The 22,034-nt window shown below is 39.0% G+C and overlaps 1 protein-coding gene across 1 annotated transcript in view; it reads left to right on the top strand.

Moving 5' to 3' along the window:
- ABCC11 (ATP binding cassette subfamily C member 11) overlaps positions 1-22,034 on the top strand; it is a 68,505-nt gene that overhangs the window by 6,223 nt on the left and 40,248 nt on the right. The window contains 8 exon segments of the mRNA XM_077132354.1: positions 6,237-6,379; positions 7,233-7,369; positions 9,495-9,653; positions 12,028-12,175; positions 13,618-13,851; positions 19,677-19,850; positions 20,697-20,844; positions 21,001-21,149. Coding sequence (XP_076988469.1) covers positions 6,281-6,379; positions 7,233-7,369; positions 9,495-9,653; positions 12,028-12,175; positions 13,618-13,851; positions 19,677-19,850; positions 20,697-20,844; positions 21,001-21,149 — 1,248 coding nt within the window. The 5' untranslated portion in view covers positions 6,237-6,280.

Below are 22,034 nucleotides of genomic sequence, written 5' to 3'. Positions count from 1 at the left end.
AAAATCTTCATCAGAGTTCCCAACTTGCAGCCTGCCCTATAGAATTCAGACTTTCCTATTCCCACAGTTGTGAGACCCAATTCCTATAATAAATCTCTGAATATATGTATTATAATACGTATCCTGTCATTTCTGATTCTCTGGAGAACCCTGGCTAATATGGATGGGGACCTTTCTGTAGCAAATAAACTATATGGTAATACACCATGGCCTTGCTCTGTGGCCCCCTTCTGCTCAATCATGAGATTTTTACTCTTTCTGTTTTGTTTTTGTAAACTTTTTACTTTGAAATAATTTCAGGCTTATGGGCAGTTGCAAAAAATAAAACAGAACCCATACAGAGAACTTTAGCATACCTTACCCCCTCCCAGTAACCAGATACAGCAATTTTAACATTTTGCCACATTTGCTGTGATTATTCTATTTATCTATCATCTATCTATCTACCTATTTATCTAATTATCTAATCGCTATTTTCTGAACATCTGAGAATAGGTTATATACATCGCACTCCTTGACTACAAAATACTTTCATGTACATTTCCTAAGAACATGATATTTACTTATATAGCCACCTTAAGTACAGTTATGAGGTTCAAGAATTTAAACATTACCACCCTCCTCCTCTCTGCGTGGGACATGACTCCCAGGGGTGTGGACCTTCCTGGCAACATGGGACAAAGATCCTGGAATGAGCTGAGACTCGGCATCAAAGGACTGAGAAAAACGCTAGAATGAGCTGAGAATTAACATCAAGAGACTGAGAGAACCTTCTCCACCAAAAGGGGGAAGAGTGAAATGAGACAAAGTGTCAATGGCTGAGAGATTCCAAACAGAGTCAAGAGGTTATCCTGGAGGTTATTCTTACGCATTGAGTAGATATCACCTGTTGTTCAAGATGTAGTGGAGAGGTTGGAGGGACCTGCCTGAAAATGTAGAGCTGTGTTCCAGTAGCCATGTTTCTTGGTGATGATTGAACAATGATATAACTTTCACAATGAGACTCTGTGAATGTGAAAACCTTATGTCTGATGCTCCTTTTAGCTACTCTATCAACAGAAGAGTAGAACATATGGAATAAAAATAGATAATAGGGGGAACAAATGTTAAAATAAATTCAGTTTGAAATAGTGGTAAATGAAAGCGAGGGGTAACGGGTATGGTATGTATAGTTTTTTTTCTCTATTATCATTTTATTTCTTTTTCTGTTGTCTTTTTATTTCTTTTTCTAAGTCGATGCAAATGTACTAAGAAATGATGAATATGCAACTATGTGATGATATTAAGAATTACTGATTATATATGTAGAATGGAATGATTTCTAAATGTTTTGTTTGTTAATTTTTTTAATTAATAAAAAAGTTGAAAAAAAAGAATTTAAACATTTGTAAAAAATAAAAATGAAAGCTAGAAAGTAGCTTTCCAATAATGTTGACAGTGCAAGATTATTGCAAAAAAAAAAAAAGAAATTTAACATTGATGTAAATCTTATAGCCTATGTTCCAGTTTTCCATATGGTCCAGTAATGTCCTTTTGAACATTCTCTATTCCATTATTAGACCCAGTCCAGGATCATGAATTGCATTTCATTGTCTTTGTCTCTTTAGTTGCTCTTTTTTTTTTTTTTTTTTACATATATAGGCACCAAGAACCAAACCTGAGTCTCTGGCATGGCAGACAAGATCTCTGCCACTGGGCCACCATGGCTGGCCCTGCTCTTTTTTTTTTAATTGTATAGAAACATATATACAATGTAAAATTTCCCATGTCAGTCACTCCCAAGCATACCATTCTGTGGGATTAATCACATTTACAATATTGTACTATTTTCATCATCATCCATTATAGAACTTTCCCATCACACCAAATGGAAATCCTGTACCCATTATGTATTAACTACCCATTCCCTCTCACTGCCTCCCCTGATAACCGCACTACCCTTTCTTTCTCTATTCATTTGCATATTCCAGCTATTTAAACTAAGGGAATTATGCAATATCTGTCTCTCTTTATTTTTTTTGCAATTTTATTGACATATATTCACAGACCATACAAGCCATTCTGACTATACACTCAGTGACTCACAGTATCATCACATAGTTGTGCATACATCCCCATGATCAATTTTACAATATTTTAATTACTCCAAAAAGAAATAAGAACCAAAAATAAAACCCAGATCCTCCCATACACCTATTGTTGACCCATAGTATTGGTGTGGTACATCTGTTACCGCTTATGAAAGAATATTAAAGTATTACTATTAACTTTAGTCCATAGTTTGCAGTAGGTACATTTTCCCCATACCCCTCTGTTATACTCCTTGTAATAGTGTCATACATTTGTTCTAGGTCATGAAAGAACTTTTTAATATTTTTTTATATTTGGACAGTTAATCAGAGTCATAGTCTACCACAAATTTCAATATGTTATTTATTCCCATGTTTTAACCTCCAATTTTCCTTCTGGTGACATAGATGACTCTGAACTTTGCCTTTCTACCACATCCACACACCATTCAGTACTATAAATTATTCTCACAATAATGTGCTCTATCACCTCTATCCATTTCCTAACATTTAAATTCAGCCTAGTTAAATATTCTGCCCATGTTAAGCAGCTGCTCCCCATTGTTTAGCCTCATTCTATATCCTGGTAGCCTATATTCTATATTTTATGTTTATGAGTTTACATATTATAATTAGATCATATCAGTGAAGTCTTTTTGTGTAAGTCTTATTTCACTAAACATGATTATCTTCAAGGTTCATCCATATAGGAACATGTGTCAAAACTTCATGCTTTTTTGAAGGTAATATTCCATTGTCTGTATATACCACATTTTGTTTATCCATTCATCTGCTGTTTGATATTTGGGTGTGTGCTGGTTTGAAACTGTTATATATCCCAGAAAAGCCATGTTCTTTTTTAAAAAAAAAATTTTTATTAATAAAACAACATGCAATTCACAAACATTCTTAACATACAAACATTCCATACATGGTATATAATCAGTGGCTCACAGTATCATCACATAGTTGTATGTTCATCACCATGATCATTTTTTTGAATGTTTGCATCACTCCAGAAAAAGAAATAAAAAAGAATAAAGAAAAAATTCATACACACCATACCCCACACCCCTCTCTCCCATTGATCACTAGGATTTCCATGTACCCAATTTATTTTAACCGTTGTTCCCCCTATTATTTATTTTTATCCATATTTTTTACTCATCTGTCCATGCCCTAGTTAAAAGGAGCATTTAGACACAAGGCTTTCCCAATCACACAGTCACACTGTAAAAGTTGTATCATTATACAGTTGTCTTCAGGAAACAAGGCTATTGGAACACAGCTCTACAGTTCAGGTATTTCCCTCCAGCCACTCCAATATACCATAAACTAAAAAGGGGATATCTATATAATATGTAAGAATAACCTCCAGGATAGACTCTTGATTCTGTTTGAAATCTCTCAGCCGCTGACACTTTATTTTGTCTCATTTCTCTCTTCCCCCTTTTGGTCAAGAAGGTTTCCTTAATCCCTTGATGCTGGGTCCTATCTCATCCTGGGATTTCTGTCCCACATTGCCAGGGAGGTTTACACCCCTGGAAGTCATGTTCTGTGTAGAGAAGGAGGGCAGAGAGTTCACTTGCCATGTTGGCTTAGGGAGAGATGGCCATGTTCTTTTAATCCTAACCCAATCTTGTTGGGACAGACCTGTTGCTTGGATGGGACATTTTGATTACATTATTTCCATGGAGATGTGACCCCACCATTCCAGGTAAGTCCTAGTTAGTTTAATGGAGTCCTTAAAAGAGCTCACAGAGAAAGAAAGAGTTCAGAGCCGATACTGAGTATATGCACTTAGCCACTGACATTTGGAAATGCTTGGAAAGCCAACAGAGAGAGCAGACAGATGAAACCAAACACAGATGTTTGGAGATGCTAAGCTAAGAGATAAAAAACAGAATCTGCCCTGGAAAAGATAAGTGAGGACCCACAGTTACCTAGAAAGAAAACCACTGGAAACAGGAACTGAGAGAGCCATTTGAAACCAGAAGCCATGAGAGGGCCCAGCAGACGTGGCCATGTACCTTCCCATGTGACAGAAGAAGCCTTTCCAATGAGGATGTAGCCTCTTGTTGGTGCCTTAATTTGGACATTTTTATGGCCTTAGAATAGTAAACTTGTAACTTAAGACATCCTCTTTGTAAAAGCCAATCCATTTTTGGTATATTGCATTCTAGCAGCTTTAGCAAACTGAAATAGGTTGCTTCCACCTTTTGGCAATTGTGAATAATACTGCTGTGAACCTTTGTATACAAATATCTGTCTGAGTCCCTGCTTTAAATTCTTTTGAATATATACCTAGAAGTGAGATTGTCAGATCATATGGTATTTAATTTAAATTTTTGAGGAATTGCCAAAATGTTTACCACATGGCTGTACCATTTTACGGTCCCACTAACAATATACATGGGTTCCTATTTCTTGGTATACTTATCAGCACTTGCTACTTTCCATTTTTCTAATAATGGCTATTCTAGTGCGTGTGAGATGGTATCTCATTATCTCATAGTGGTTTTGATTTGTGAAGTTCTTTACTCATTTTAAAAATTAGATTGTTTGTCCTTTTGTTGTTGAATTATAAAAGTTCTTTGTTTTCTGGATATTCAACTCTTATCTGACATATGGTTTCAAATATTCCCATTCTTTTCTTTATCTTTTTGCTTTCTTGGTAAGGTCCTTACAAATGGTTTTTAATTTTAATGAAGTCCATTTTATCTATTTTTTCTTTTGTTATTCATGCTTTTTTATGGAAAGTCTTAAAATCCATTGCGTAACACAAGATCTTGAAGCTATTTCCCTATGTTTTCTTCTAAGAGTTTTATAATTTTAGCTCTTATATTTAGGTTGTTAATCCATTTTGAGTAAATTTTTGTTTAAGGTATATGGTAGGGGTCCACTTTTATTCTTTTGCATGTGGATATCCAGTATATCCACATGCAGAAGTGTCTATATACCAGAGTGGCTCATGGCATCCAGAAAATGGACCTCTTCCCACAGTTTTAAACAAGGAGTGTGCAACACCTTCTCTTACCTAATACACCTCATTTTCTCTTCTTTGCCATCATCTCTGAATGTCTCACCTTCTACCACCATGCTGCAAGAAAATTTCATGGTCTAGTGTCATGGCTAAAAACTCTATCTTCTATGTTCTATTGGAGAATTCCAGAAACTAAGTCCACCAGATTTGGTTGTGATTTGGTAAAACGAAGTGGTATGGGAGGGTGTGGAATAAAGGAATTTAGTGAATCCTTTCCCAAGACAATAACCCAATCTGAAAGTCTGTTTACCTGAAGCAAAATCCAATTTTGCATGCCAAAAGCTGTATCTGAACAACAGGAGCAAATACATAATTCTTAGGGATGAATGCAAAATGAAAACATGGAGCTCTTTGTTCAAAATTATTAAGAAGTTCAAGACAGCAACAACAGGGCATTAAACGAAACCTGGAGCCCTTCCAATCCTGCCCTGTGGCACACTTTCTTTCTCTTTCCATACCTTCCATAATATTCCTAATGACCAACCCCTTTTCTGCCTTAGACAAATGGATATTCTGGGTCACCTGGAAAGTGAGTCACATACTCTGGAAGGCAAAAATTGAAAGCATATTACCATATATTTTTAAAATGCCTTGATTTTAGATTCCTAAATTGTGCCTACATAACCCTGAGTCTATGAGAACCTTAGTCAGAGAATGGCAAAACCACGTCATTCATTTATGCATTCATTATTTATTGAGCACCTATTAATGTCTCAGCACTGTGCCAAGTCCCAGGGATTCAACAGTGAGCTAAAAGACATGTCAGTATCCTCATGAGGCTCTCTATTTAGTGCAAGAAATGAATTCTGGATGAATAATGATTTATAGAAATGAATAATTACCATAAAATATAAATAGGGAAGGAACATAGCTTTATGAGCAGGCCCTTGATACATCAAAAAAGACTGACCTGGCCTAAGGGTATAGAGAGTAGTTAGAAAAGGTTTCCTAAGTGACCTTGGGCTGAGGCCCGAGTAAAGGTTAAAACAGAGAACCAAGTGCATTCCAGGCAGAGGAAACAATAGTGTTCTGACACTGGCCCAACCCTCCATGTTCCCAAAACACTCCTCTCTCTGGGCTGCTAAGGGTTGAATCTAAGCTGCTCCTGCCTGCTGCCTTTTCAGATTCTCTGATTCTTGGAAACAAAGAATTGGCAGGACAACTGAAAATGACCAGGAGGAGGACATACTGGATCCCTGATTCCTCTAGTGGCTTTGTGAATCTTGGCATGGACATTGGTGATGACATGGTTTCAGGAGTTCACTATGTAAGTGGATATTCTTGGGATCAAACAGTAGGAAACTGACAGAATGGTCTCAATGGTCAAAAGTTAAGTAAAAATATTTAATCCTGGTTGTTTTTAATGGATCTCAGGCACCCACAATTAGATTAATCATAATTCTTGATCATGACACACCTTCATGTTCCATACTTAGCCTTTCATCCATCTTTCTTTCTATCATCTCTCTCATAATCATCTATTACCTAGCTATATTTTTATCATTTATCTATTATTTATTTATCTATTATCTATTTGTCTGTGTATTTACTTATAATAAACACCTGTAAACCCATCACCAACTTACAAGCTAGGACCTTGACAATCACATCCGATTATCAGTTTTTCCCTCATCTAATTCCCTGACTCTCCTTGCCTGAACTAGCCACTTTTCTGAATCTTTTTCCTTCATTCTCTCGCTATGCTTTAAAAATAGTATTATTTATTCTATATGAGGTCTTTAAAATTACGTATTTTTTATTTTAGTTGTTTCCAACTTTATTAAAAGGTTAATGTAATATTTGGGGATTTACTTTTTTACTTACTCGTTTCTTTTTAGTAGGTTTACCCTCAGGCTGACTAACTATAGCACCCTTTATTCATGTCTACACATGAAAGCTAAAAACCCAAAGAGGTTGAGTAACCTGACCAGAGTCCCCAACAAGTATGAGAAATGCCAGGGCTGGTATTTGTTGTAATTCTTGGTCCAGGCTCATTCCCTGCTATTTAGGGACGTGGAAAGATCCCTTTCTCCTTTGGCAACCGATCTACTACTCCTTCGGAACATTATTCATGATATCGGAAACTGGTAATGATACCTTTTTGGTTTTTCTTTCCCAAGAGAAGTTACACTGTCAAGGATGGCTCCTGGAGCAAGCAGGAGAGGAAGCCTGAGGTGCTGGGGAGAGCAGATGTTCACCCTTGGGGGAAGTACAGTGCTGCCTGGAGAACCATGACACCCATACGCACCAAGCCAAAGTGAGTCTTGAGGTGTTGGAGAGGAGCCTACCCACTGGCAATGATCCCAGAGGTCTTATAACCATATTCCTACACAGTCAGGGAACCCACCACAGCCAAGTTTCTTCAGAGCAGCTTGAGGTACATCAAGGAGGCAATGTCAGTACACTCATTCATTTATTTTGTCATTCAACAAGAATTCATTGAGCACCTGCCCATGTCAGGCACAGTGCTAGACTGTGGGGAAATTACAATGAGCAAAGAGACATGATGCCTGCCATCATGGATCGCACATGTTAGAAAGAGACAATAAGTGAGCTCATAAATGGACATGTGATGACAAGCTGTGTGACAATGGTGATGTGAAGAGTGTGGATGCTGAAGAACAATGGAACCGTGGCAAATAGATAGGTGGAGGATGAACAAGAATTTACTAAATGATGGAAGGGGAAGGATGATTGAGACAAGGGAACAGCTTGTGCAAAGGCCTTGCCTTGAGGTTGAAGGAACAATGTGATGTGTTCTGGAACTGAAGAAAGGAGGCAGTATCGCTGTTGTCATGTATGATGAGGAGTGTGGCATGAGGTGAGGATGTAGAGGCTGGCTGGGCAGGGACTGGAGGTTTCTGCAGGTTCCTGCAGGCTACAGTAAGGTTGCTAGTCTTCATTCTGAGAGTAATGGGAAGCCATTGAAAAGACTAAAAGCTCTATGAGGTTAGTCTTAAATTAAAGAGGTAAAGAAATTCAGTGTATCCTTCTCCAAACCATTGTTTAATGTAACCATCTCCAAATTGCTTTCCAAACTTATACAGCCTTGCTTTCAGAGTTCTCCAAGAATTATAACCCCCAAGCATATACACATGCATTTATTCATCCATTTATTTATTGATGGGATCTTAAAACCTCAAGATTTCATCCCCAAGAGGTCATTTTAGATTTACGATTCCCTTTCCTCTCCACCTCTCCAAAATTTTATGAGATTTTATCTACCAAAAACTTGTATTTGTTTTCTTTTTTTAAAAATCTCCACTTCTGATGAATACTAGCTACACTTGTTACCATAATAAATTGATGTGATCTCCACCAAGAACAAAAGCAAAAAAACCTTTGGTACTTCATTTCAACTGGGCAAACTCATCTTGGATAAATGTATTGTTTCAGTTGGGCCTTTGGAATTTTGGAACCAGTGCATAGATTCTTGGACCAATCACAGACTGGTCCCATTTATCTGATGGGATAACTCACTCTCTCTTCAGTTCCTCCTGTCTCCAACCTCTCTGGCAAGTGTGTATCCAACCTTGTCCAAAATGCCCAACCCTTGTTGCTAACGGACTGTGAAGACATAAAGGGCAAGAGAATGGAGCAAAGAAGCCATGAGTCTCGTAGGTCTCCCCACCCCAAATCCCATGAGTATGACATTTTTGTCTTCATCTTTCTTACCAAATCCTTAGTTAAACCTTTTCTTTCATTTGAAGCACTTTGCATTAAAGATAATTTTGAAAAATAAAAATGGAACAATTATACCCAATCCCAACATCCTAAACCAACAATTTTTTCTGTATTTATGAATCAGTCCCAAAAAAGGACCTTATGCTTATATGATTTTTCTTTACTTTTTATTTCATTTTTAATTGTTTTATAAGCAAAACAGAAAAAGAAAACAATGAGAATATCCTTTTCCTATTTTCTTGCCAATTCCAATCCTTTTTTCAAAGCTAACCACTAATAATAATTTTATATAAATGTATATTTTTTGTTTGCCTTTCTCCTTTTTTTATTTAAATAATAAAAAAATTTATTTCTTGATCTGCAAGTGGACTTTTTTTTATTTTCTTAGTTTGCTTGGAGCACTTTCCATATTCTACATTAGAAAAAAAACTTCAGCATTACGTCCTTTAATATGGATGCACAATAGTGTCTTTCTTTTTTCAAAATTATTCCCCCATTGATGGATGTTTTTGTTTTGGTTTTTAACTGTTACAAATAATAGAGTCATGAAAAAATACTGTATGTAGACCTGGATGATCACACTGTAGTTTTTATATAGCTATAATTCATCCCTTAAACATCTTGACCTTGACTTAATTTTCCCTCTCTAGGGCCTGTATAATATGACTAACCCACATGGCCTATAACTTCTGTACTAGGGTTCCTGCCTCTCAGCCCCTGGATGATGCTGGCCTCTTCTCCTACCTCATGTTGTCATGGCTCACCCCACTCATGATCCGAGGCTTCCGGAACCCGTTAGATGAGAACACGATCCCCCCATTGTCAGTACATGATGCCTCAGCCAAAAATGCCAAAAGGTAAAGCCACCAAATTGGTTAAAACCTGTCTTTTGTTGGGACAGTGATCAGAGTTGCTTAGGGATGGTGATTAGGGTTCTCCTCAGACAACCAAAATAAGATTGGTTCTTCCTTTCCAGCAAGAGGCCCCTCTCTAGTCTGAGATTCTTAACCTGGGGCTCATGAATCTCCTGAAGTACTATGCATATTTTACACATATGGGTTAGAGAGCTTTTTCTGAAGGAAGAATTCATATCTTTTTTCAGATTCGCAAAAGACCCAGTACCTCAGAAGGATTTCTTTTCTCTTTCTTTTCTTTTCTTTCCCTTCCCTGCCCTTCCCTGCCCTTCCCTTCTCTTCTTTTCTGGATCAGGTATTTAACTGAGGCACTGATCATTCAATTTTCTGTTAGTAGTCCAGTCTTCTAATCCTTTTTTTTTCGGCATGGGCAGGCATCAGGAATCGAACCCGGGTCTCCAGCATGGCAGGCTAGAACTCTGCCTTGCTGAGCCACCATGGCCCTCCCAAGTCGTCTAATCTTTGAGCCATTATTAACTAGCTATGTGATTAAATTTTCTGTTTCACCCACCTCACAAGATAATAAGATGATGAATTAGGAGAAAAAATAAATAAATAACTTAATATTTCCCATACTCAGGTGCCTACCTTGAGCTCCTTCCTGATACACCATGTATAGAATGACATTTTCCCAATGAACATTTTCCCCGGTGAGGCATAAGAGCCTCCCTGAAAAGAGCATTCTGTAGTCAAAGGGGTTTGTGAAATGTTGCATACGATAGCCAGGTCCTGAGGATTTCAAAGCAAATTAATCCATTTAAGGCTTCAAGAAAATCTTCACTACAGAAACTGGTTAAACTTTGACCCCATTGCTTCTCAGACTTATTCAGTTAAGAAAATGGTTCCAGGGACATTTTATAGATAATGTCAGGTATTAGAAAGAATCATGCCTTTTAATAGTTATGATGCTGGACAATTACCTTTTCTAGGCCTGTCTTTATGTGTGAAGTAGTTGATCATAAAATTTATCTCATGGTTCTTCAAAGGATTGTGGTAAGAATCAAAAGTAATGATAAGTTGAGTTTAAAGTACTTGGGGAGAATGCCTGATGAATAATAGATGACCAGTTAAACGTTGGTTTGCTCTTTCTTCCCTAAGCATTATGAGTACAAAGTCCCTTGATTTGCTTCCATTCACTTCTAGGTCACTGATTCTTCCTTGCTTATTCCATAGCTCACATTATTATTCCACCTAATCTTTTGCCATCACATACATTTTTAGATGTTTTTTATAAAAAATAATTATCTATTCATTCACACTTTTAGAACAGATATTTGGGTGCAGGAGTCAGGAAGTAAAAGGACAGATGCCACATGGTGACTGCAGCTGAAAACTGGATTGTGAATGCATAAGAGGCATTCAAGGGTGAGGTTAAGAATTTTGGAGGCTCAAAAGAGCACCAAGACTATTGTCTACTCCCTTATCCTTGCCCTCAAATAAAATTCAAAATAAAAAGAAGTATAAGAAAGTCAACAAAATCTTAATTATTTCACAGTAACTTTTTTGATGCTTTTTTGAAATGGCGAACTTGATAATGAATGGGTTAGACTGATAGACTTTAACCCACTGATCAACATTAATATAACTTAAAGTGAAACACCAGGCATTGTACATCTTCTGATATGATGCAACAGAAAGCAGACGACATCATCTATTCAGAATTTTTGCCAAATGACTCGAAATCTGAATTTCATTGTCTCTAGGTCTAACTACCAGTTTAATAGGTAGTACAGGGTATAGATGATTGTATTAGACAACAACAGAGGGGTGAGATCAGTCAAATCCAGAATGTGGGAAATTCTGCAGGATAAAAATCTCAGTTTCTTCAACACATAAATGGCATAAAAATGCAGAGGAGGGAAAACTGTTACAGATTTAAATGGGATTTAAGAGGCATATTAGATTTATCCTTTAAAATCAACATATGGATCTTGTTTGGATCTGGATTCAAACAAACCAACAATAAATACATTTTTGCAGTAACTAGGGAAATATAAATCCTGACTGTGTATTATGTGCCATTAGGGAATTACTGTTAATATAGTTATGGTTTTAAGAAAAGGCCTTACTGAGCATTTATAGATAAAATGATATGATGTTTGGGATTTACTTTAAATGCTCCAGTAAAAAACAACAAAAGAAAGTGGAATGGAAGAGAGATGCAACAAGAAGGACAGAACTGATAATTTTTGAAGTTGGGTGCAAGTATATGAAGGATTGAAAGTTCTGTCATGACTCTCCTATGCTAGCAAAACCAAAGACATTTGGGTTATATGTACAAAGAGGTTTCACTAGGTATAAATTTCCTCTTTTTCAGGCTTCACCTTCTTTGGAAAGAAGAAATTTCAAGGCATGGGGCTGAAAAAGCTTCAGTGCTTCGAGTGCTGCTGAAATTCCAAAGAACGAGGGTTATTTTTGATGTGTTTATGGCCTGTCTCTTCAGTGTCATGAGTGTACTAGGGCCAGTAAGTGGCAGACTTGGTGAGATTTGGGGGATTCCAGGCTTAGAAGATTAGAATGAACCTAGTAGTATGTTCAAATTCGTGCCAGAAGTTGGGGATATATTCATCTCTCAGTTGCTGTGCAGAAAATGAGATCTTTTGGGGGCAGTATGGCATAGTAATTAGTACTGTGGGCTCTGTAGCCACTGCTTGGGTTTAAAACCTGACCCTGCAACTTACAGCGATTTAATTACCGGCCCTGTGCCTCAGTTTCCTTATGGCCACCTTCAGGAATAGACCTGATGGAAATTGTCATGGGTAAAGTGGAGATAACAGCGTTATCTACCTCACAGGGTAACAGTCAATGAGATGAAATATATAAAGCACTCAGAATACAGTATGGCTCAATGCATGTTAGCTGCTTTTAGAAATGGCCAAATAGTAGTGGGAATGTAAGTGATAAGCACTGATAGCCTTCTCCACGTACCATGGTCTGGATGAATGGGCTCTAACTTATACTCAATTCAAACTCTTCAGTCCAAGATTCTACTTTCACAGAGCCAGACTGACTGGTCCAGCTGGAATCATATACTATCCCCACGGAGGGTGGGACACTTTGATTGACAATCTAGCCTAGACTGTCTGCAGTGGGAATGGGAGAGTTCCCCCTCCCCCCACCAGGACAATGAGGTGCTGTTACCAGCTGAGGGGAGAATGGGTGTAAGCAGTAAGAAACAAGAGTTGACCACCAGAGGGATAACCTGATTAGGTGACAGTTAGTGTGCTGGACATTCTCCATTTGTCTCCCCGGATATATTGGAGTATCTGCTCTGCCCTATTCCCCTAGAGCTTTACCTGTATGGGTCACACCAGTAGGGCTCACTGTTCTCTGGCTTCTGGTTGGGTTTCACTAGAAGCCTGAATGGGAGGCTCCAATAGAGGACTTGAGGGAGGGAGAAGAGTGAGATCAGGATATTTATTTCCCTGGGTTCCTCCCTCCCAGTCCCCAGAAGTTGACTTGGTTACCACAACTCTGTCCTCTCTACATGGCTCTCCTGGGTTCCAGTGTCCTTGCTTCTCCCTCCCCACTTCAGGCCTAGGGTGATAAGAGCTCCCTGCGTTGCTAACACTTCACCATCCCTTGTTGAATTTCCTAAATTCTGCACAGCTCTTTGTAAATGGTCATTTTATTAACTCTCCTGAATTACCCAACTTGTGTCTGCCTTCTATTTCTTGCCTGGACCAGTTGCTGGATGGCAGAGTTGGGACTCAGATCTGGGTCATTTGAACTCCCGAGTCTCCCCCAACTGGACTATGACCTTTTGAGCATAGAATTGTGTTATGACTAACTCCTTCAACAAGGCCCTGTTGACTTGAAGACATCACACATGGCTTGTGTTTGACATTTGTTGCCTGAAAGAAGGATTGGGAGGACTGAATGGGTTCAACCTCCTTTTCCCTTTTAGATGCTGGTTATACCAAGGATTCTAGAATATTCTGAAGAGCCATCAGGGAATGTCATCCGTGGCGTTGGACTCTGCTTAGTTCTTTTTTTCACTGAGTGTTTGAGGTCTGTGTGTCTGTGCTCAAGTTGGGTCATCAACCAGCGCACAGGCACAAGATTTCGCACTGCCGTTTCCTCATTTGCCTTTGAAAAGCTGATGCAGTTTAAATCTCTGCCACACATCTCCACGGGAGAGGTAAGAGAATGAAAGTGCCCCACACTCCTTCTCTAGAAATTATGGCCTGGGAGGCAGGGGAAGGAAAAAAAGTGATAGGAGAGGAGGAAGACAAAATTATCCCAGGGTGAGTTTTTTTTTTTTTTAATTGTGCTAACATATACAACATAAAACTTTCCATTATAACCACTTTCAAATTTACAGTTCAGTGATATTACATTCAAAATATTGTGCTACCATTACCACAATTCATTACCCAAACTTCTCCATCACCCCAAACAGAAATTCTGTACCCATTCAGTATTAACTACCTATTCCCCTCTCCCCTGCTTTCCATCCCAACCCTAGTAACCTGTAAATGACTTTCTGCCTTTATGGATTTGCATATTCCAGTTATTTTTTATAAATGAAATAATACAATGTGTGTCCTTTGTCTGACTTATTTCACTTAACATGATATCTTTAAGATTCATCCATGTTATAGCATGTATCAGAATATTATTCCTTTATATGGCTGAATAATATTCCATTATATATATATTGTATGTATAGTATGCCACATTTTGTTTATTCATTCATCTGTTGGTAGACATTTGAGTTGCTTTCACCTTTTGGCTATTATGAATAATGCTTCTATGAAGATTGGTGTATATATATCCATGTGAATTCCTGCTTTCAGTTCTTTTAGGGATGTACCTAGAAGTGGGATTGCCAAGTCCTGTGGTAATTCTGTACTTAACTTGCTGAGGGACTGCCAAACTGTGTTCCAAGGTAGCTACACCATCTTACACTTTCACCAATAATGCACAAAGATTTGTCTTTTTCCACATCCTCGCTAACCCTTGCTATTTTCTATTTTTAAAAATAAGTCATCCTAGTGGTTGTGAAGTGGTATATCTCATTGTGGTTTTATTTGCATTTCCTTAAAGACTAATGATGTTGAGCATCTTTTCACGTGCTTATTGGCCATTTATATCTTCTTTGGAGAAATGTCTATCAAGACCTTTGCCTATTTTCAAATTGGGTTTCTGTCTTTTTGTTGAGTTGTAGGAGCTCTTTATGTATTCTGGATATTAAACCCCTATTGAATATATGATTTCCAACCCAGAGTGAATTGTATAACCACAATCATTTGCCTCGGGGTCATGAAGGCAAGATCACCTCCAGTAACCTATTTGGAGATCTTAGAGAGGATTTATCCATTCATTCAGCAAATAGTTATTGAGGCCAACTCTGGCCAAGCTCTGTTCTAGGCTCTGGGGAAACAGCAATGAACAAAATAGACATAAACCCTGGCACATTGAAAAATGTAATCCCTTAGCCAGCCTGGGAGACTTAATAGTTCTGGGAAATCTTCCAGGGGGAAGCAATCATAAATGATCTCTCTGAGTGTTAATTTGTTTGCACCTACCTGGTTATTATTGAGATGTCAGTTTCTTGCTCTCCCTGCAGCATTAAACAAACAAATGTTGACAGAGACGGGAGGAAAATATTCCGTCTTACGATCCATAGTCACATAGAGATATTGGAATTTTATATGTTTAATTTCAATTTCCCTATTTTTCTATTGTGTACCAATAGTCTCAAGTAATGTGAATTACTTTTATATTGAAATGGACATTTAATTTTTGGAAAAGGCAGCACTGCTTTGGCTCCTTACCTTCAAGCCAAATCCCTCCATGATCTGGCATCAGTTCCCATTCCTGCCTCAATTCCCCCCTTCTCCTCTCCTCTGGCCTTACATTGACTTCCTTCCTTTCTGTCGGGCTATGCTAACCTCCAGTCCCCAAGTATAGCAGGCATGTATACCTGCTGGGGACTTTGCTCACATCACTCCTAACCCCTTTCCTTTAAAAATCCTATTCATCCTTCAAGGCCCAGTTTAGATGTCCTGTCGTTCATGATGGTATCCAAACCTCACCTTCGACCTCCCTCCCTAAGCATTATAGTTCTTTTTATACTAATCTGGTTGCCCCACTAATATGAGGCCTCTTGAAAGACATGAAAAGACCCTCAGATTTGCTGTTCAATCCCTCAAATGGCCTAGCACCTAAATGATGCAGAACAGATGTTAAAAAATTGTCTGTTCAATTACTCATTGCCATCAAACAGAAGCGTTTTTTCTATACTAAAATGCTAACAGGTATTTATTGTTGTCATCATTATAATTGCCTTTCCTCGTCAGTTAATTATCTCTGTGCTCTTAGGGGACTTGTTTAATCTCTCTGAAAGTGTGGAAGAATAAAAGAACCAATCTCCCAGGATAGTTATCTCAGAGGTTTAAATGAGCTAGTAAAGCATGTTGAGTGGTGACCATGGTTAATATGTTAAAATATTGTAATTTTCCATTAGGCCTTGAGAATAGTCTTCCTTGTCCTCCTGCATTTGACTGAAAGTTAAAGGAGCCAGGCAAAGCAGCTCTTCTCCCTGTGTATCACAGGAAAGTTATCATAGTATTTGCTAACTGTCTTAGTTTGCCAGAGCAGCAATTACAGATAGCACAAACTGGTTTTGGTTTATCAACAGGAATGTATTGGCTCCTGGCTTTGAGGCTGAGAAGTCCAAAATTAAGGCATCAGCAAGGTGATGCTTTCTCCCCAAAGTCTGTAGCATTCCAGTGCTGACTGTCATCAATCCATGGAACTCCTTTGCTTTTATCTTTGCCTCCCATCACATGCTGATGTCCTCTCGTTTCTTCTTTTCTGGCTTCTGTTGATTCCTGGTTCTCTTTATAAGGCCTTCAGTAATCTGAATTAAGTCCTGTCCTGCTCCACATTAGCTAATAATAACGTCTTCAAAAGGTCCTATTTATAGTGAGTTCACACTAATAGGGATAGAGATTAAGATTAAGAACATGTCTAGGTTGGGGTATATAATTCAGCTTCCCACACTGTGATGATTATGTTCATGTGTCAACCTGGCTAGGTTATGATATCCAGTTGTTTGGTCAAGCAAGCTCTGGCCTGATTGTTACCATGAGGATGTTTTGTGGATTTAAATAATCAGTGAATTAATTGCATCTGTGGCTGCAAAGGAGCTTGCTTTAGCAATGAGAGAAGTCTCATCCAGTCAGTTGAAGAGCTAAAAGGAAGAACAGATGATTTCAGCGGTCAATAGGAAGAATTTCTCTTTCTTGTCCAGCCAGCCAGCTTCTTCTGGGAAATTCAGCAAAACCTTATTAGAGTTCCCAACTTGCAGTCTGCCCTACAAAGTTTGGGCTTTCCATTTCCCATGGTCCTGTGAGCCAATTCCCATAATAAATTTCATAATATTGACATATATATGTGGTTAGACAGACAGACAGACAGACAGATAGACCTCCTATTAGTTCTGTTTCCCTGGGGCACCCTGACTAATACACACATTGACAAACTCTAAGTCAGACAGTTCCAGTACTTTATGTATATTATCTCAGTCTGTCCTCCTACAGTCCTATTATGGTATAGGCTCTGTTATTGTGCCCACTGATACAGAAAAGGAAAGTGAGGGAAGGAAAGCAAGGCATAGGTGTTACATGATTGGTTGGCAGGAGAGCCTGGATTTGGACATAGTAGTGTGGCTGTGGCATCTATGTTCTAATAATTGCACTTAGCTGTCTTGCTGTAGAGACCTTCTGGCTCTGAGGCCTGCCGGAGTTCCTTAGCTATATGCATTTTTTTCTCAGCACCTACTATAGGGAAGGCCCAGTTTCCCTAAACAATTTTTAAAGCATAAAACAAGATGGACTATTTGATAGCACATTGAAGTAGTTGCTCCAGTGAGGATTTTTACAGAATTGTTTCTATAAATGTTTTTTTTAATTACCTTTTAATGACACCAGAATGCATTCTCTTTGGAAAAAATTAAAATAACATAAATGAAGCCCTTTGCATGGTTACCTTACCTCTCCTTGGATGGAACCACCACTGAATTTGATTTTTGTCCTTCCAAACATTTTCAAATACATTTATATATTCATGCAAATTACCTGTAGAAAGCATATTGTATTTTTGGTGTGTATTTTAACATAAATGGCCCTATATTTTACATAATATCCTACACCTTGTTTCTACCAATAGAAAATGTACAATATCATTTTCAGGGGTGAGTTTTTACATCAATGGTACTATATAGTTAATGTTGCTTTACAACTTATTTCCCCTCCTCATATGTCTTAGCTTTCCATGTTAGTACATACAGATCTTCCTCATTCTTTTTTCTACCACAGTTGAACCATAATTATAGCTAATATTTATTGTACACTCTCTGTGTTCCCAAATAAAGTGCTTTATATGCATTATTTCATTCAGTTCTCACAAGACTATGAGTAAATTATGTTATTTTTCCCATTTTATTGATTAGAGGACTGAAGCACAGAGAGTCTGAGTAATTTGTCTATGGTTCCACAGCTAGTAAATGACAGATCTGGACCATGAACTCTGACAGTTTAGCTCCAGGGCTCAATATTACCTAATAATTCTTTGGTGCCAGGTCATAGGATGTGCACAGCTTGTAATTTTTAAAAGTACTATTAAATTGCCCTCCAAAGTAGCTATACCAATTTATCCTCCATGTCCTGGGAACTGGAGGGTGATCAGAATAAAGTTAAAAAGAAATCACTAGTTCAAGCATTCAGACTGGTAATTGTAAAAGACACGGATGAATTGGTTCTTCAAATATTTAAATATTGCTTAAGTTGAATTGTCAGCTTTTATAACAACACCAAATGAGGCAGGAGGGCAAGTGTGAGTGGGCAGAAGAGTCTATAGAAAATAAGGAGAAGGAGAAGAAGGATGACTAAGGAGTAAGAAAATAGGAAGAAGAAGGAGGAAAAGGAAAAGAAGGAGAGGGGAGGAGAAGTAGTAGAAGTAGTGATAGTCTCAGCCCCTGCCCAGGAGGAACAGGGTCCTGTTGCAACGATGGGATCACAAATCACCACTGATCAGGGCAGCAGAAAAGGAAGCACTTGCTGCTGAGGGCCTGAGAATCTAAAGAACTCAGGGGAGGGCAACCAAAGTTGAGGGTTGAGATGGGAAGGAAAGACTTGCTGTAGAGAAGATTCTGGAAAGATGGCCAGGAATACAGGGAGAAGGATTGCATTGCAGGTGTGGGGAACAGCTCGTGTGGAGCCATGGAGCCTGGACTCAGAGTGGCTTGGTGTCAGGGAGCTCAAGAGAATGGCCAAACTGAGAAGGAAGAGCTGGGTCAGGAAAGCAGGAGAGGCAGACCTAGGCCAGGCATTGGGAGACACAGGCAGAAGAAGGGGACAGACTGATATGTCTCTGGCTTTGTTCTGACACACAGTACATAGCCTATAGCCCAAACTAATACTTTCTTAGATGTAGGAGGAGGGAGTGGCAGGGGGGCAGACTTTGTGGAGAGAAGGGATAAGGATAGTGGTGCTATAATGAGGAGCCCTTGTCTGTAGGGCAATATAAGTATGCTTTCCTCAGATGAGATGGGATAATGTCTAGAAAATTTAGTTAATATTACTATTATAATTACTACTAGTAGAAGTTAGTAAAATATACCTTTAATTGAGCACTTTCTATGAGTGCCAGACACTTTCTATCTCATTAAAATTCTCGCAAAAATGGTATAAAGTAGGTATGATTATTCCAGCTTTACAGATGGAATAATCTGAGGCTCAGAGCAGTAAAATAACCTGTCTGGGGTCATCCAGGGTCACCCAACCAGTAAAAGAGGTGCTGGGAACCAAGTGCATCTGTCCCTATTCAACCACCTACCTCTCAAGCCTCTCTGCTAGGAGAGGGCAAGGCGAGGCCACTTGCTGCAAAGGGCAGGTATGGCCCTTTCTGGGCTTCTGAAGAGATGATCCCTGTGTTTACAGGCTTGCTGTCTTCTAGGTCATTGCCTTCTTCACCAGAGATGTACAGTACCTGTTTGAAGGGGTGTACTATGGTCCCCTGGTCTTCCTCACCTGTTCATCGATGATTGCCTGCAGCATTGCCTCCTACCTCGTTTTGGGACCCACTGCACTCATTGCCATTTTTTGCTATAGCCTATTTTTCCCACTGGAGGTAATGTCTTTCTTTGCTACCAGTTTAATGTTGGACTTTCCCCAGGAGAACCGCCAATGCTCTGGAGTCTGGGATACCTGAATGAGAATGTTGACTCATTGATTATTTATCCTATTGTGGTTAAGATTCTGCTTGGATCCTTACCTCAAACTGTTCCCTGGTCACAATGTTTGGTTAATAAGAGGTGACTATGATATGCTAGATCCCCTTTATAGGTGTTTTTGAGGGATTATCTGCTTCACAGACTTTTCTCAGTAGATATACTCTGTGAAGAATTTTGTTCCTTTTCTTCCACCCAGAATGTGCTGATGAAATAATTGCAAATGGCATTTAACATTTCACAGGGCACAGTATAAAATGGGGAAAGAGGCAAATTTGCTGCCAGAGATTCAGGTGAAATACAATTGAGCAAAGCAGAAAGTGACACTTGGATTGTGTGTACCGTGAATTGTTGATATTTAGTGTTTTCCTCCCTGAACATTGTTACTCTAATCAAAAGGTGACTTGCTAGAGGGTTTCAGGTTTCAGAAGGCAGAGGAGCCATGTTTCTGTTGAATTAACCAGGGCCTGACTTGGGTCCTGAGAGAAAGGCCCCCAGGTTGTGTGAGGCAGGTGCTTCAAGGCATGATGGCTTGGAGAGGCTTCCCTTGGAAAACCTTTAGGAGAGGCCTGGATTCAAGTCACAATGGATTCATTCAGTGTAGAATTAAAACCAGTTATTCAACCTGCATCTGAAGCTTATCTTTGGAAATATTCCTAGTTGCTCTACTTATGCCAGGCTGAACTCTCCATTCCTTATCAATAAAGCTCTTGTGCTTTAATAAACTTTCTGCATTCTGATTCCAGGTTCTCCTGACCAAAATAGTTGTGAAGGCACAGAACCGCACCTCTGTGGTCAGTGATAGGCGTATCCGTGTGACTGGTGAAGTTCTCACTTCCCTTAAGCTGATTAAAATGTACACCTGGGAGAAACCATTTGCAGCAATAATTAAAGGTAGGGAAGGCCTGACATTCCATTCAGAGCCCGGTGATGTCATGGCGGGCCAAACCTCTCTCCTTTGAGGGACCTCTTTTATACTTTGGGAATTGCTCTGTGTGCTTTTGTGGATAATTTCAGTATATTTCTTCTTCTTCTTCTTTTGTCTTCCAGACCTAAGAAAGAGGGAAAGGAATTTAATGGAAAAGATTGGGTTTGGCCAGAGCCTGACCACTACTGCCTTGCTGATAGCCCCAACAATGGCCATAACCGTCATGTTCCTTATCCACACATTCTTAAAATTAAAACTCACAGTTTCAGCAGTAAGTGTTTGGGGATTTTGCCCCTCCCCACCATAGCAATAGAAAGTTTTTTAGGGAGTTTTCTCATATGCCCCTTTCTAGCCCCTCAACAATCTTTTTCATATGGATCATATTGGCTTTATGATGCTTTTCATTTGGATCATATTAGCTTTATGATTTTCCAGACTTTTAGGGTGCTTACAATTTCTTCCATTTCAACTCATCTGAGAAAATGACATCTTTTGGCAGCAGCTGTGGGAAGGGGGCAACACAGATCATTCAGGGATGCAGGGAGTTGTTATAGGTAGTTAAAATCCTTATGATTTTGATACATGCCTTGAGGTTGAGAAACCCATGGGATTGAAGAAATTTCTCTGACACCAAAATAAGGACCCTGGAAATACACTGTAAATAAAAAGGTGTAGCTTTTTCTACCTTTCCTGCTGTGTTCTGATCTAGCTTCTAAGAAGCATTGGCTGCCTTTTAGGATTAAAGCCCTAGTTCTCTGAGGAGACTAAGATGGGTGCTGCTCCTGCAGCTGGGAAGGCCAGGAGATAGCACATGGGATAGGAAAGTCTACAGTCAAGGGCCTCTTTATACTCCAGAAAAACACTCTCAAAAGTCTGAGGTGGGTATCTAGAGGGGGTATTGTCACTGAGATTTAGGATCACATTGCACCCAAACTAGGCATGATTAGACCATTTGTATTTATATTGGAGCTTATTTTTGGATTAAGCTGGAAGAAGAAAGGGGTGGAGATAGAGTGGATTGGAAGGTTCTCAAAGTACCTCCAAGAGACCACATTCTGGGGTCCAAGGGGTCTAGGGTGGCTTGCTATAGGCAGGGAAGGTCTCCTGGAGAATTGAGGCATGGATTAGGCTTGAAGGGTAGGGAAATTTTGAATGA

Source organism: Tamandua tetradactyla, chromosome 16 (assembly GCF_023851605.1).
Source record: "Tamandua tetradactyla isolate mTamTet1 chromosome 16, mTamTet1.pri, whole genome shotgun sequence".
In the NCBI taxonomy this organism is placed as follows: Eukaryota; Metazoa; Chordata; class Mammalia; order Pilosa; family Myrmecophagidae; genus Tamandua; species Tamandua tetradactyla.
This window is presented reverse-complemented; position numbering and strand designations above follow the sequence as displayed.